A 17,091-nucleotide genomic window follows, 5' to 3' on the forward strand; every position below is an offset into this window, starting at 1 on the left:
GCCAGTCAGATTACACGAATAAATATACAACCAGCCAGTCATATACATGAGATCGAATTCAACTGGCCAATCAGATTGTAAGGAGGAATATTCAACCAGCCAGTCAGATTACAGGAGAGAAAATTCAAACAGCCATTCTAATTGCATGAGAAAAGATCCAAGTTGCCAAATCAGCTGCCTATGTAGGGAGTAGGCAGCAACGCAGCTCACTAGGTATTGACACGAACCAATCTATATTATTATAAGACGGACCCAGACAGCAAGGGAACAGGGAGCAGGGAGCTGCGCTCTGTTCAGGACCGAGCCCGTGGAGCGCGCTGGCTCAGAGGGAGAGTGCTGGCTCCTCCCTCCGGCGGCGGGACTTCATTGTTTAGAGGGTCAGCTGTACTCAGACTGGGGCTCCTGAGCAGGAAGTTTGGAGGCAAAGAGTGGAAAATGGCCGGACGGCATCAACACAGAACATCCAGACTGAGCAATGTCCAGAGCAACAACGCGCTCTGCTGTGAAATTTCAGCGCCAAACCCGAAGTGAATCATGATTTTCATCGCTCTGACTGTTTTCCTACGAGCTGGATTCTTAACATGGCGAGACTTTCTGTCAGGAAGCTCTTTGCTCTGTGCCTCTGCCTTTCAGCCTTCGTTTTTCTCATTATAACTTTTCAGGTAACTGAACATTTCTCGTTATAAGACTGTAACACGTTCCGCTACTCTTAGGGCAACTTCTAGGTGTGGCGTGTGGCTGAAGTTTGAGGGTGGACTGGCCGTTATTTGGTACTCAGCCATATCTCAGTAACAGAGAGTGATGTAAAGTAGAAACTGAACATCTTCCTCCTCTCAGTCTTTCCTGCTCTTCTCACAGCTGATGACCGAGTCAGTGTCGCTTTAAGGCCTGTGTATACACACAGAGACCTGCAGCCTAGGAATAAAAGTCCTCTCTGGCAAAGATGTTAAATGCAGACTTCAGTAAAATATATGAGAAAGTATTTTCAGTAAAAAGAAAGATTGCTAAAAGTTATTGGCTTTAATGAATAGTTCAGTAAAAAAATCTTTAGGCTAATTGATATAGAAACTTACAAAAATGGTTCTTTAAAGAATCATCCACTGAAAAACTAGGAAAACAAACGTGGCTCTTCTATGGCATTACCAAAGAACTGTTCTGGTTACCTTATTTTTAAGAGGGTAGTTTTAGCTAAACTGTCCAGTCTTAAGTCTGTATGTGTGTTAAAATATTAAAATCACCTCATAATTTTCATATTAGTCCCAGGAAACACAGAATAAATTATTAAAATGTTTGTATCATACTAAACTTAAGTGTTGAGTAGCTTGATTGACAGCCCTCTGTCCAACACTCCTATCCTGCTCCACCACCAGCTTTTATGTCCAGCTTTTATGTGATGGTAACTGGACAAAAAAGATGAAGAAAATGGAGGACTGAACAATGGGCCTCATCCACCAACCGTATTTAGGAAGAAATCTCTTCTTAAAACCATTTTACGCAGTTTTCACAAAGAGACACTAAGCAGTGTTTTCTCTGTTAAGAACAGAATCTGCACACACTCATAACTACAAAGGTGCGAACAATTCTGCGGTTTAAAAATATGTCATGAATCTGATGTAGACTTTTTCTTAAGTCCTTTCTTATGAACAAATTTAAGGAAAAAGATATTGTTGAATGAGGCCCAATGTTGGTGTATGGATAAACAACAGGTGGTCTAGCTTGCTAGCTTTTTGGTAAGCTGGCTTAGCATTAGCTCGCTAAGTTTCTCTGACTCTGAAACTCTTGTGTGGGCAGGGCAAGAGACGTTAGCCCTGTGATTGGTAAAGGGAATGCTGAGGGAAGCACTACCCAAGATTAGGACACTGCACAGTTTACATCGAGAGGAGAGAAATATGCTGAAATATATAGGTCATTTATTGGTCATTGGTACATTATTCGAGGGTGTACTTAGTACATGTTTACTGTTTGCCTGCAAGAGCAAGATTAACCTAATTAGAAAGAAAACAGATTTAGGTTCCCTGTCTTTAAGAAAAGTTTGCCATCTTTATTTTTATGTAAGAATCAATTCTCGAAAGGAAATATGAAGACTGGAAGTTTTAATGCTTCTCTATCAATTCGTCCATCTCTGCTGTACATCCATAATGTTTTCTTATTTGCAGGTACAGTTGTGTAATGGTTTCCCAGGGTTAACTGACTAACTCTTGGATGAAAGCTTGTCCTTCCCCTCATTACTGGTATTCCTTAATCTTTCCCTCTAACCACAACAAGCTTCATCTCATCACCTTTCCTCCTTTCTATAACAGTTCTGAAAGAAATGGCTCACTGTAGCCAAATGTAACAGTTATGTTTGACTATGTTCTGTAGCCTACACATAGGTTAGTGTTTTTTCTGTTGGGTTGGGGCATGTTTCCACATTGCATTTTGCCATCTGCCAATTCTTAGGATCTCAGGATCTCAGGATCTTTTCTACTGTAGATTAAAATGATGTGTTGGCCAAAAATTTATTTCACGTAATTTTTTTTCTCTTACCCAAATGTCGTCAGCCAGCCAAGACATGTTTGGTGTCTGAAGTATGCTTCTTTAGTTTTGTACTACAGCTATGAGGCTAATATAGCAAACAAGTAATGAAAGCTATGCACCAGTTCACATAGTACAGCCACTTGCCTAAATCATCACTGTGTAAAGATGTTTATTAATCTCAGTCTTACTTGTGTGGTTTATGACACTTTTATAGCATCCTGTTATCTATAAAATGGATGCCGCAACCATCTTAAAGCATACATTTTGTCCATACTTTTGTAGTCCAGCGTTAAAAACCACATAAGCTAGTCTGAGATTACTCAACAGGTTGATGTGGTTTGAGTCAAGTATGTGTTGATTTAATTTGTTAACTTGGTGGCTAGAATCAAAATTTAGACACCAAACATGCCATGGCTGATTGCATTTAGGTTCTGGAGAAAATTGTATGAATATGATTTTTGGCTGAACCACCACTTTAACAATATGGCGATTCCATACACTATGAGTTTTCATTAGCATTTTGGTTTTAAACATTGTTTTTGGATGTTTCATGCCTTTATGAACAACAGTACTGGATAATTTCATGTCCAGTTGTTTGCCTGCACGTCAAGCCCATTCCATTGCATGCGTCCACCCAAGTGTACATTGAAAAGGAATACAAAGTCATTATAAAGATCTGCCGTTTTCAGTATGTCCTCATGGCTTTTATATTTGTGATTAGGTTGTGGAGGAGCTGGGCCAGTTTGAACTTGCAGCACACAGACTCCCCCTTAAGGAAAGAGAAGAGTTAACACAAATCCAGCCCTTCGCAGACAGCGGTGTGCTCACTGAAGAGAGGTTATCTGCTGCTTCTGAAGACTGGTACCCCTTTATAGTGTGGTGGTCTCCACTGACCGGTGAGCTGGGGCGGCTTGGGGAGTGTGGCAACAACAGATGCTTTTTCACCATCAACAAATCCTACCATTCTCATCCTTCTACACATGCCTTCCTGTTTTATGGTGAGTGACACTGTATCTGAACCTCAGGACATTGTGCAGTATTTTTGAGCGTTGTTCTATTTTAGGTTCTACTGTAATGTACAGATAGACATTATAAATAAATAGAATGAGATTTTTTTGAGATTTAATGAGGGTTTTTCTGACAAGATTTAGTTTACTAACAAGTTGAAACGGACACAATGCACCAGCAAAACATTGCCAAGTTTTTTTAAAAAGAAAGGAAAATCAAATATTTGATTTAAAATGGCAATAGAATAATGAATTAGAATAAAATATAGAATTATGATGCATGCAGTTGGCCAGTATTTTTGATACCAACAGTACCTGTGATGTGCTCTGGAAAATATATTGTGAGGTTGGCCTGTGCACGGTGGCCATGTTACCATGTTAACAGCTCCCCTATGATGGTTAAAACCCATTTACTGCCCATTTTACAACACACTGTTTATTTATTGATTTATTTGTTTCATGCAAGCCATAGCAAAACACTAGTATTCCCACATGTGAACATAACTGAACTTTTAAACATGTTGAGTGATGTGGTATCCTACTGTAATACCACATTTATTGTACCTAGTAAAGATGAGATTGTTCTAGAAATGCGGTTGTTCAGCTGAGCTAGTTGAATACTCTTGGTGCTGCAGGCAGATATCCTACAAAAAACAGCCTATATTACGCTGTACATTTTAGCACATTCTCAAACCACGGCATCAGGTGTCAGAGAAAGCAGCTTTGGGTCTTGGGGGAAAAACACTGCAATGTCTCTGCTCTCATACAGTCAAGCTAAGCAAAGCAGCTACAGACACCACTGCATTGAATGGTAAAGTCTGTGTGACATTCACATTCTGTTCTTTATCTTTGTCTTATTGAATGATAAACAGTCAGAAATCCCTTACTGGCTGTGTGGAGGGTGACACTGGGACTTCTGTACCCTGATTTATAAACACATTCTTACAAAAAGCATCAGGAAATAAAAACTGCATTTACTGTGAATTGCATTCAAGTATCATGACACCTTAAGATCCTTCAGGCTCTCTGCCTTCCTAAAGGAGAAGGGTTTCAATAAAATAATCCACAGTAAATAGTTTACTTCATCTGTCAGAGAGAGTGCAGGATTCAGGTGTGAAAATAATAGTCTGCATCTTTTCATTTAGCCCACAGGGGCTTTTGATCACATTGTTTTTCTCTGCATTGCCACCTGATGCTTTTGGCAGATTGACATGACTGACAGATTCACACATTGCACAGCAGAAGTCACAGCAGAGCATTGAAGAAAATGCACACCTGGACAAGATGCACATGGAAATTTTTAGCATTACAAAAATACCATGGTTAAAATATGGGATTACATGGTAGTATTACAGAAGACTGGTATATACACTATGTGGACACCCATCCTAATTATTGAGTTCAGGTGTTTCAGCCACACCTATTGCTAACAAGTGTATAAAATCAAGCACATAATCATGCAATCTCCTTAGACACACAGTGTCAGTAGAATGCCCCCTTTGCCACAGTGCCGTTCGTGAAATTTCTGCCCTGCTAGATCTGCCCCGGTCAACTATAAATGCTGTTATTGTGAAACAGAAACACCTGGAAGCAACAACAGCCCCTAGACCACACAAACTCACAGAGTGGAACCACTTTGTAGCGAGTAAAAATGGCCTGTTCTCTGTTGCATCTCCCACTACAGAGTTCTAAACTGCCTCTGGAAGCAACATCAGCACAAGAACTGTGTGTTGGGAGCTTCATGAAATTGCTTTCCATGGCTGAGCAGACTAAGATCACTATGCACACTGTTAATGCTACAGCATTGTTAGTGCAACAGCATACAAAGACATTTTAGACAATTATATGCTTTCAACTTTGTGGCAGCAGTTTGGGGAAGGCCCTTTCCTGTTCCAGCATGACTGTGCCCTATGCACAAAGCGAGGCCCATGAAGACATGGTTTGACTATTTTTTTTGCGGTGGAACTCCAGTGGCCTATACAGACCCCTAACCTCAAGTCCACTCAGCACCTTTGGGATGAACCGCAATGTCGATTGTGAGCCAGAACCTTCTTGTCCAACATCAATACTTGACCTCGCAAATGCTTTTTTGTCTATATGGGTGCAGATTTCTACAGACACACCCAAAATCTTCTAGCCTTCCTAGAAGAGTGGAGGGGGGCTTATGCCTGTTTCTGGTGCATTTTCACATTGAAAAACACTTTAAATTGGCCTTTCCATTCATTCAATTTATAATCAACCAATAAATGCTTAAATCTAGTGCCATTTCTGCATTAAAAATGATAGGAGATTTCAAGAGGCTTAATTGTACTTCACATCAGGGGTCTCTGACCTTAACTGAAAGAACAAAAACACTCATTGTGCATGTTGCTAACCGTAGATTGGCAGCAGTATTTTTGATTGATTGTTGCAAATAAATTTAAGGTATCCAGCCTAGACATTTGGATTATAGACCTTATAATCATTGATGCTTTGATTAAAAACTGGGGATTCCCTCATACAAAAACAGTACAAAAACATACTTAAACACCTTCAAACCTATTTACCAGTATTTTTCTTAAGGACAGATGATACCATTTACTTTGGAGAACATTTGTTAAGAACAATTCAGAGAACGTAACAAAATCTTGCTCTGTCCAGTCCGTGTCCAGTTACTTTCACATTAGATACATTTGTATTCAGATATCTAGCTCACAATGAAAGGCTGACATTAGCAGGCTAGTTATCTGGCTATCAATTATTAGGCTACTTTACATTCGAGTTGCATTAACTAACATATAAATTGTAGTGGACATGTTAAACTGAGCCTTCATGTTCCAAACACATGGCATAGGGACAGTCGTTACCATGGAGACTGGGTGGGCAGACCCTGGTGGAGCACTTTTCATTGGCTGAATGGACTGTATTTTGAGCTTGAGGTGTAAAACAGCATTAAAAGTAGTTACAAAGGTTTTTGAGATCTGAGCTGGAGCAGTGTTGGTCCAGGAGTGGATTTTTTTTTTGCAAAAATATGAAACAGCAAATTCATTTGAGCTCTGTCTTCTCCCAGTCATTCACAAATGCCCTTGAACATTATCCCCCAAGAGTTCCCACTGCTAAATGACTTCTTATATCCTGCAAAATTCATCACAATCCTTTCTGCTCATTAGCTTCCCACTGTCTTTGTGGCGGTTTTAGTGGAAAGTCTTTGGCCTCCACAGGAAAGTTAATCCTGGCTTGGCTGACCCTGCAGCTTTCAGGGCTGCAGCCTTTGCAAGCTCTGCCTTGAGCTGAGCACTGAAACTCTTGAATCAACTAATTATCTCACCTCGCAGACTGGGGAGAGTGGTGGGGGGGGATCTGCGTTAGACCGTTACCCTCTGCCAGGACCGTAGTGATTCAGATTAATTCACCTCTCAGCAGAATACAAATGGCTGAAATGTGTGTGGTCGTATATGGTCACTGTATTAAAGATGGAAACACTGCAGCCTTTTCAGTCCAATCTCTGCCACAACTGCAGTGTGTGGCTGATCATAATAGATGGTAATTTTGATGGTTTTCTCCATACTTATAAACGAACAGACAACCTGCTGTAAATTTGTATAAGTCATTCTTTCATAGATGGGTCTGATTTTCCAGAGGGACAAATTTGTGGTAATGCATTACCAGTGTAGTGCTTTAGGTATAGTCACAGGCTGCATGGATACCAGAAAACCTTACAGAAAGCATATGTGAGTTCAGACCATACCTTCATGGTCATCTTCAGCATGTGGTGGTAGTATGAGGGATGACTGATTTAGGGAGGGGAGAACTCTGAGAACTTGAGCTGGAGTTCTGGCCAGCTTTAGTCTGTAGCTTGAAGGCCAGACCCTCCCATAACTGTAGTAGGACTGATGTAGGACTGAGGAACAGGGAGATGATGGGGTGGTGTTGGGATTGTGAACCCTGTGTCATGGGAACAGAAGGTGAGGATGTGAATTTATAGGGTGTGAGATTGGAAGAAGAAAGGGTTTCAGACATGTTCCTCCCCCAAACTTATAACAAAACTACATACAGTCACAAGAATTTTGTTTAATAACTGTTGTTAAGCTGCTGTAACACTGCATGGGTTAAATTTGCCTGGTGGAAAAGCCAATTCACTTAAATGGGAAAAGGGCATGATGACACACAAAAGCAGTTAATTTCAGTTGCAGATAATTTCACCCAGGTGAACTTTAACCCTGCAAATTTAACGATCTCAGAAGTGTGAGCAATAGAAAATATGGGACCTTCTTTCTGAAAAAATCTAAATGCAGGAACTGCTCCTCAGTCAACTTAATGTTGTTTGCTGCTTACAGCTAAGCAGTTAACCACCTGTACTCGCTCCACCCCAACGAAGAAAAAAGCAAGGTGACAGCCCGGAGAGCGTAACGTCATAGTAGCAAATTTGTGCTATATAATGATTTATTTCAAATCTTCGTTTATGGAACTCAGCAGCTAAATGCATTTCATGTCAATGGATTTGAAAACATCCTTAATTACAGGGAAATGTAACACAGTGCTAGATCTCTGAAGTCATTTCCATATTAAGAACTCTGGATTTAAGAGTTTCTCTATGAGAAAAAGGTATCCTGGTAAATCGCTGCTTTTATGTCCTGTGGAGAGCAAAAATGCTCAGACTGTTTTGTCCTGTGTACATTTCACCCCCCGACGAGTGTCGCTGGATCCTCTGAATTACGATGTTGTTTAGCAGTCAAAAAATAAAAAATGCTGCATACCTGCTACAAGCAAACTAACGCTCCTGCACATTGAAATGACCTTGCATGAAGGTAACTCTACTATTTAACTTCAACAGTAGCTACTCAAACTGCACCTAGAACTGCCAAAGCAGCTTAACTACCACATTTGACAAAGATAGCGGTTTGTGTGAGGTTTAGTGAATTTTAAGATGTCAAATCAGTGTGCAACAGTGTTAGCTTGTATGAAGCAATAGTCGTGTTTTGACTCCTTAATACCTCCTGTGACAAATAAATATACATACGTATAAACGTAGCGGCTTTTTTGATTATGATTTTTGAGAACTTCTTTAATTTGGGGGCAGTCGTGGGCTGGAGGTTAGGGAACCAGCCTTGTGACCGGAAGGTCGCCAGCTTGATCCCATGAGCCGACAGTATGTGACTGAAGTGCCCTTGAGCAAGGCACCTAATCCCCGACTGCTGGGCGCTGCAGATAGGGCTACCCACCACTCCTGGCAAGTGTGCTCACTGCACCCTAGTGTGTGTTCACTAGTGTGTATGTGGTGTTTCACTGCACAGATGGGTTAGATTGTGGAGGTGAAATTCCCCCTTTGTGGGACTGATAAGGGTCACTTAATCTAATCTTAACTTAATTTTTGTCATAGAGAAATTTAGACCCTGAGTTACTGATATGGGCATGAAACCAGCTACAGAATGATGACACAACTTCAGAGGTCTACTGTTCATGGTAATTGACAGTGTGACAGATGTGGAAGATTTAAAATATGCCCTGTTATATGTCTCTATGTTTCTGGATGTAAAAGGGAATTTGATATGCCCTTCCCAGCTAGATGTGTTAATCGCTAGCAACACTTAGAAGATAGTTGAATGTTGAGGCTAAAGCATGTAATTAGTTCATTCCTCAGGGCTTCAGTGGGGAAACGTGCTTTTTGGGACCAATTACTACTGCACCATAAGCATCAAGTCTGTTCAGCTATGTCTTTTTGGGAGTTTTAGGAAAACATTTTACTCCAAACATTTAACTGCTGCCTCACCCAAGGTTTTGCATACTTTTTGGCAATTAAAACACAGTAGCTGTTTCTGTCAGATTTTCTTTTATAATATATACAGCGCCGTTTGTTTACAGTCCATCCTTTCTCCTGAACGACCGAGAAAAAGAACAGCACTCTGCGTCATTCAAGTGATTCTGATCTCCAGGGGGAGTTTATACAGAATTACAGAGATAAGAGGCACTTGTCAGAGCACTGTGGACGACTGCTGCAAGCCAACTAACCTGATGCCGTGTCCTCTGTTCAAGTCCAAAAATAGACAAGTGACACTATTGCAGCTCCACTAATACAAATGACATATCGTCTGAATGAGACCCCCTTGGAGAAACTTGTCGGGAGAGTTTAAAGCGAATGGAGGTGGCTTTATTCCTACCAGTTTCCATAGGAACCATACACTTAATGGCAACTGTAACAAAGGCAAAACTGCTCCTTTTGAAAGTTTTTGCTGTTAAAGCTTCATTGTTGTTCAAAGCTAATGATGAAGTTAATGAGACGGAGCAAAGCTGGTATGTAGCTTTTCACAGTGGAAGATGCTCGGGGTACTGCTTTTAGGTCAGTCCATTGTGTTGGCCCTGCTGGGGTGAACATGTGCAATGCTAGGATAGTTTATGAAGTACAATCACTGTATACTGATTTATAAACTCCCTACATGTACAGTATGGCATTTATAATCTGTGATCATGCAAACAATGTGTTACAAAATTAATGTGCTAATTATAAACGTTTTTATACAAGCTAACTAAAAAGCTCTGAAACTGGGTTTGATTGTACCAGTGGTTTGCGTCTCATGCTGATTTTAAAGGGGAATTCCACTGATTTTTCAAAAAATTATGCATAATTAAAATGTTAAGATGTAAGCAAAGTAATTGAGAGTGGTTTGATGTGAAATGTGTCATTTTAGAGAAATTCAAAGTCAGAATTGTTCACAGTGGTGGTGATAGGAACCAGGCATCCGAACCATTTAATGCCTTTAAGAGCTACATATAATGCACAGTTTTAAGGGGGTGGTCGGGGTGGCCTTCCTAAAATCTGATTGGCCACTCCAGATGCCCACCACCAGCCCCCTCCAGCCACCTAGGTGTTACATTAGCAACTCTCCAACAACTCCCACCCAGAAGAAAGTCAATTTGTCAATTTGTTAAATGAAGCAAATAAACAACAATTGCGCACTAAAATGTGCAGAAGTATGTTTTCTTCCTAGTGTTAACTTATTTTGACTTTGAAAATCAACCAAACAAGTAAATGTATTAATGTAAGAACATTATCGTTGGGATTTTTTCTGTTGCTGCAGAACATTTAATGGCCAAGTGATGTATTTATTGGGCCCTACTTTCTACTGCTTTCTTTCCTCTTTTAAGGTACAGACCTCAACATTGAGAGTCTCCCTCTGCCAAGGAAGGAACACCACCACTGGGCTCTGTTCCATGAGGAGTCTCCCAAAAACAACTACAAGCTCTTCCACAAACCTGTCGTCACCCTTTTCAACCACACAGCCACGTTCAGCCGCCTCTCCCACCTCCCACTCACCACCCAGCACTTGGAGAGCCTTCGACTACTGACCTCCCACACGTTTCTGCTGCCCCTTGCTCAGAAGAACCACCTGAGACACACTCTGGCTCCTGTGATCTACGTGCAGTCAGACTGCGATCCGCCTTCAGATCGAGACGTCTATGTGCAGGAGCTGATGAAGCACATCCAAGTGGACTCTTATGGCCAGTGCTTGCACAACAAGGATCTTCCCTCCCACTTGAGGGACTCTACAGCCATGGAGGAGCAGAGCTTCTACCAGATTCTAGCCCAGTATAAGTTCATCCTAGCCTTTGAAAATGCCATCTGTGATGACTACATCACTGAGAAACTGTGGCGGCCACTCAAGCTAGGAGTGGTCCCTGTGTACTATGGAGCCCCTAATGTTCACATGTGGCTGCCGAGTAACAGGAGTGCCATTGTGGTCGACCCTAATGAACCCCCAGAGAAGCTGGCCCAGTATTTGAAGAGGCTGGACAAGAATGACTGGGAGTATTTAACATACCTGGATTGGAAGCTGAAACAAGAGGTTTCTAACCAGAGACTTGTTACAGAACTGAAGGAGCGTAAGTGGGGCGTCCAGGATATCACCCAGGATAACTTTATTGACGTCTTTGAGTGCATGGTGTGTAACAGAGTCTGGGAGAACATCAACAGACAAAATGAGGTAACACACTGATCAACAGTGTTACTGAAGTTATTGATACTTCAGGCAAAAGTCACATTTATACAATTCTGACAGTTTTTCAAAATTTCTGCATAATTCAATCATTGACATGTAAACAGTCATTCAGAGTTGTTTGATATGAAATGGTGCATTGTAGAGAAACTTGACTCAGATTACTTTACAGTGGTGATGATAGGAACCAGGGGTCAAAAAGTCTGCAACATAAATATAGCCATTTTATTTACTATCCAAAGTGATTAATGAACCTATGCATGTCTTCTGAGTTTATATGTTATGTTGATGATGTTAAAATAGTGTTAAATCTGGAAACTGTTTTCTTTGGGGGCTATTTGGCTTCACAACACCCTGCAAGATTAAAAAGTTATCCCAATATCTCAAAAATAGTGGTAAAACCCATGTGTCGGGCCTCAGGCAGCGAATTCAAAACAGTTTCATGTAATAACTTTCTGTGAGGTAGCTTTCAGAGCCATTCAACATTTCAGATGTCTGGTTCCTATCATCAACAATGTGAGCAATTCTGCGTCTGAAAGTTCTACAGCGGAGTGCATGAACGGCTTTGTTCCTATCTAAATCCTGCAGAAATTCTGAAAAATCAGAGAAATTCCTTTTTAAGAAATCTCAAATAGTCTTGATTTATATGGGCTCTGAGACTGTAAAGCACTGTTAAAAATGGACTAAAGTACATAACATAGCTAAAAACAGTATCGGATGTCTTGAAGCCTGAATTTTGTACATATTTTTCACATTTTTATAGATAACAGTATATCATACAGAGTGAAAATCAAAACCTATTTGAGATTATTTCATCTTAATTTGAAGCAGTTTTAGACAAGTGTATGCTTTCGCTACACAGTTTACACAGTGCTAATGGGTGGCACATGACGCTTCTATCAGTTGTTAGATAAATAAACCTCTTAGCTCTAGTGTAAAACTGAAGAAGCATTCTTTGGATACCAACCACGGCTTAGCTGATTTACTACATTTGGGGAAATGGGGAAATTACTTTATAGTAGTCCTAAATATGAATACAATATCCACCTGGCTTCGGGGCCCCTCAGGTGAGCTGTGCCTTTTTTTCTTCAGCAATGTTGATAAGAGTATATTAAAATGGAAGTGAGTGTAGTTTACAAAACCAGAAGCGAACTCTATTTTTCTTTTTTATAGAGGAGCTAACTAGTCAACATTATTTATTGAGTTTAAATATTACTTTGTATTACTGCAGTTGTACACAATGTTCTGATGTCTAAAAAGCTGCAGATGTGCTGTCTGTTTTATCTCAGCATGGCCGTCTCTGTGGAGATCTGTGTTTTCACAGCAGGAGGTTCTCACTCCTTCTCTTCTGTCCCTCACTGCTCACTAGCAGCTTAACACAGTCACAACATTCACACACAGAGTACCAACAGTGTCCTAGTTAATCATATAAAAGAATTACAAGAAAACAATGTTTTATTTGATTATATTAATAAAAAATATCTGAGTTGATTTACATTCCACTAATGGAATGTAATGAGTATATGAGGCCTACACAAAGAGGATACTGTGATTTCAACTTACCCTCACAGAAAAAGTCACTGCTTTTCTTCAGCTAGTGTGGGATGCGAAAGGCAATTAGTTAGAAAGAGGGACATAGTTTAACTAGCTATGACCTCAAGGTAGGAAATCAGCCAGTATGCAGTAGCATTAAATAAGTGCAGTATGGAAGAGAAAAGGCATAAGTACAGTTTTTCTTTATTACATAGAACCAGAATTTCTTATGAGACAGCAATGCTGCTACTTCTTCAACTGTAGTACCAGAGGCTACCCAATCCATAAAGATTCTCTTTGGCTGTAGAATGGTAAAGTGGATATACTTCCCTGACCCCATTCACAGAAGGAGCTTTAATGTGTAACCTAGCAGTCGGTAACAACACCTAAGGGAAGTCAAACTTTGAGAATGCCATCAAAACCTCAATAGATTTTTCTGTTGGGGCTCTTAAGGCATCCAATATAAATTTTCCTGAAAAATAAACATCTTTTGTAAATCCTAGATTATGGCTCCAGTATACACACTGCCTTGCTTACCTGCCAACATTCATGCTGTTGCCATGTCAACATGTTTTCAGTTGTTCTACATGTATGGTGGCAGAAATAGTAATTTCACTTGTTATAGTTGATTTTATAGTTAATCACACAATATTATATTGGGAACTTTCATTTTCATCTCTCTGTATGTGCAAACTGTGTGACCCTGAAGGTTTTGTGTGTTAGTGTAGTACAAATTAAAGGAGTCTCCTTCACCTTTAGATGTAAACTGTGTCTCAGTTGTTTTATCCTGAGACTGCCTAGGGGATAACACCACAGTGGATCATTGTATACGACCTTGGAGCTCACCCTTAAGATACCAGATGTGAGGTGAACAATTTGACCATGTATGGGTTTCCTTCCTTCTCATTTATTAGGCATTATGACCACCTCCTTGTTTCTGTGCTCATTGTCCATTTTATCAGCTCCACTTACTATATAGGTGCACTTTGTAGTTCTACAGTTACAGCCTGTAGTCCATCTGTTTCTCTGCATACTTTGTTAGCCCCCTTTTACCCTGTTCTTCAGTGGTCAGGACCCCCATGGACCCTCACAGAGCAGGTACTGTTTGGGTGGTGGATCATTCTCAGCACTGCAGTAACACTGATGTGGAGGTGGTGTGTTAGTGTGTGTTGCGCTGGTCTGAGTGGATCAGGAGTTTTTAAACACCTCAGTGTCCCTGCTGGACAGCATCCTGTGGGCAGCGTCCTGTGACCACTGATGAAGGACTAGAGGATGACCAACACAAACTGTGCAGCAGCAGATGAGCTATTGTCTCTGACTTTACATCTACAAGGTGGACTAACAAGGTAGGAGTGTCTAATAGAGTGGACAGCGAGTGGACACAGTGTTTAAAAACTCCTTATGACCAAGGATCGGTGTAAGTCAACGCTTTCTTGTTTACTTTAGAGATTCAGTTGTAACTCTGTTGTGTAACTGATTTCTTATGTTTATTAGAGACTGCCAGCACACGTCTCATATACCCTCCTCTATTCTCTGACAGGGACTACCTTTGCGGCTCTGGCAGGCTGAGGGAGATCATCTAAGATGCCCACCTCCGAAGCTATTTGACTTCACTGTAGATCCTTCCAGCAGCTCCTCTTTGCGCCACCTTTGGAGAGCCAGTTATGACCAGTCAGTGAAAGAGGCCAGAGCTCTGAGACGGCTAGCACTGAGGAATAGAAACTTCACGGTCACGCAGTTCTGGAGTGAGGTCTTCAGTGACTGAAAAACACTGCTTGAAGTGTGTCTGAGTGGGATCATTTAAGCTCCTAAAGGTGGAGTAAGTAGAATTTTCTGTTAAATGATGCAGTATTAATTATGCACATACATAGACTGTACATACATACGTCTATATGTATGGTACCTTTTATAGGAAGGTCAAAAAAAACTTCAGTGTGCATTAATCCAAATAATGTGTTAATTGCTAATTCTGGACCATTTCTTTTTTCTCTGACTTTTGTCTCTGTCCTGTATGTATATTAGAATGTCACCTGTTTATACAAAGTTGGTTTGTTAGGCCAACTAACTATTCTGATATAATCCATGTGTCCAGCAGTGAGACTTTACCATGAAGCTGAGAAGCTTCAATTCTGTATGTTTTTCTTCTATATCTGATTGAATGTGCCTGTTCAAACAAGCTATGGGCATATGATCATTTGCTGGAATTGTTGGTCTGTATAGGACTGTTGATCATATAATAATATTTTTGCTGCTTATAATTCAAAGAACAGATCAGACATGAAAAATTAAGATTGGACAGGCTGCTTTCATTTGACGTTTCCTACGAAATTAACAAAGATGCAAGAAATAGTACTTATTATTCACTCAAATCTTTTTTAAAATCTTAAAATTTTTTTTACAATATTTAAAAAAATACTCTGTTTCTGATTTTTGGAGGTGCCTGACCACAAGCTTTTTTTGAGATACATTTTTACTGCTGTTTCTGTGATTTTTAGGTCTTTAAACTGTGCAAATCACAAAACAGCAGCAGGTTTAAAGCATCCAAAATGATGAATATTTAAAACAATAAAGAAGCTGCTTCTGGAAGGAGATCAATGATCTTTTGTGAAAAATAGCACAGTGTGAATTAATTCATGCTTTTAATACCAGCGTTTTTCTGATATGAATCATATTCGTAGGCATGTTTTAGTAACAGTGGGTCATATTTATTAAGCTTCTCAGAGTAAGAACACTATGAGAGATCTGAGATCAGGTCTCAGCCAAGATAAGCCTTTTCAGTGCTCTAAAAAAGGCATGAACTTATCCGAGATCAGTTTACACCTTTTATATCTGCGCTGTTTGACGGATATGGGCCATTGTTTTATTCTATAAAAAATAACCTATATTAAATATGCATAATGTGTCTCTTGCAACTAACTTTGAGTTTATCTCAGGGTCGCACAAAATTTTGCATTAATGTTAACTTCTGATGCAACAGCGGCTAGACTATGCACAACCAAGCAGTCTTCACCTAACTGAACCAGTTAAATGAATTATATATATATAGGAATCCAGCTTTATATGGTGTACCACCCGAGAAATCCAACTTGGTATTTGTGTTTAATATGATATTAAGCAGTATTTGAAAAAAGCCTTTGAAGTCAGCTATAGTCATTCCATATTTTTTACTGTGCATGAACATGTGCAAGTATTCAGAATACAGAAATGAAGAATCTGTATTTAGTCCACATTACATTGTGAATCAGCAGTATTCAGAATACAGCTACTTTTAGGAAAATACATTTAGATTACTTACCCGCTAAAAACACAATCTTTAAAAGAAACACTGCCCATGCTTGTTTATTAACTACTTTTAAATCAGTGAACAGTGTGTAGCTCACATCATTGGAGGGAGTCAAAAGAGGAAACCAACAAATGGCTTGATGCTGAAGTTTCTGCTAAAGCCTCAGTAGACTGATAAATCAATGTGATCAGTTATTAATCTCAGTGTTACTGAGCTCTACTAAAGCCTGAGTAGACTGATAAATCAATGTGATCAGTTATTAATCTCAGTGTTACTGAGCTCTACTAAAGCCTGAGTAGACTGATAAATCAATGTGATGATCAGTTATTAATCTCAGTGTTACTGAGCTCTGCTAAAGCCTGAGTAGACTGATAAATCAATGTGATGATCATTTATTAATCTCAGTGTTCTTCTAATCTCAGCTCTTTTGAAGGATGATTGAAATGAGTTTCTTCAGTATAAACAAGGACTCATGCAGGAATTTCATAGTATGATGTTACATATATGGCATTACCTGGAAAAAAACATAGCTTCTCGCAATTTATGGACAAACTTGAAAGATTGTTTTGTTGGGATTTATTGGAACTGTTTATAGAAGATATTTATTAATGGATTTTAATTTTATAGTACAGTTTAGCAAAAGTACACAATACATATTTGGCCATATGTGTTAATATAAACAATTTTTTAAAATTATTTGACGAAATGGAGTTTAGGTACTGTCCCACTTTTACTAAACATGCCAGATAAAGTAAGACAGCCTTCTGGTAAAGGAGGCTTA

The 17,091-nt window shown here is 39.7% G+C and overlaps 1 protein-coding gene across 1 annotated transcript; it reads left to right on the forward strand.

Moving 5' to 3' along the window:
• The first annotated feature begins 385 nt into the window (after positions 1-385).
• Positions 386-16,547, forward strand: fut10 (fucosyltransferase 10). The gene is made up of 4 exons (XM_036595728.1): positions 386-662; positions 3,239-3,515; positions 10,647-11,482; positions 14,568-16,547. Exons 1-4 carry the CDS (start codon positions 582-584, stop codon positions 14,790-14,792), a joined length of 1,419 nt encoding a protein of 472 aa, XP_036451621.1. The 5' UTR covers positions 386-581; the 3' UTR covers positions 14,793-16,547.
• Positions 16,548-17,091: the final 544 nt, after the last annotated feature.

Source organism: Colossoma macropomum, unplaced genomic scaffold (assembly GCF_904425465.1).
Source record: "Colossoma macropomum unplaced genomic scaffold, Colossoma_macropomum, whole genome shotgun sequence".
NCBI classification, from domain to species: Eukaryota; Metazoa; Chordata; class Actinopteri; order Characiformes; family Serrasalmidae; genus Colossoma; species Colossoma macropomum.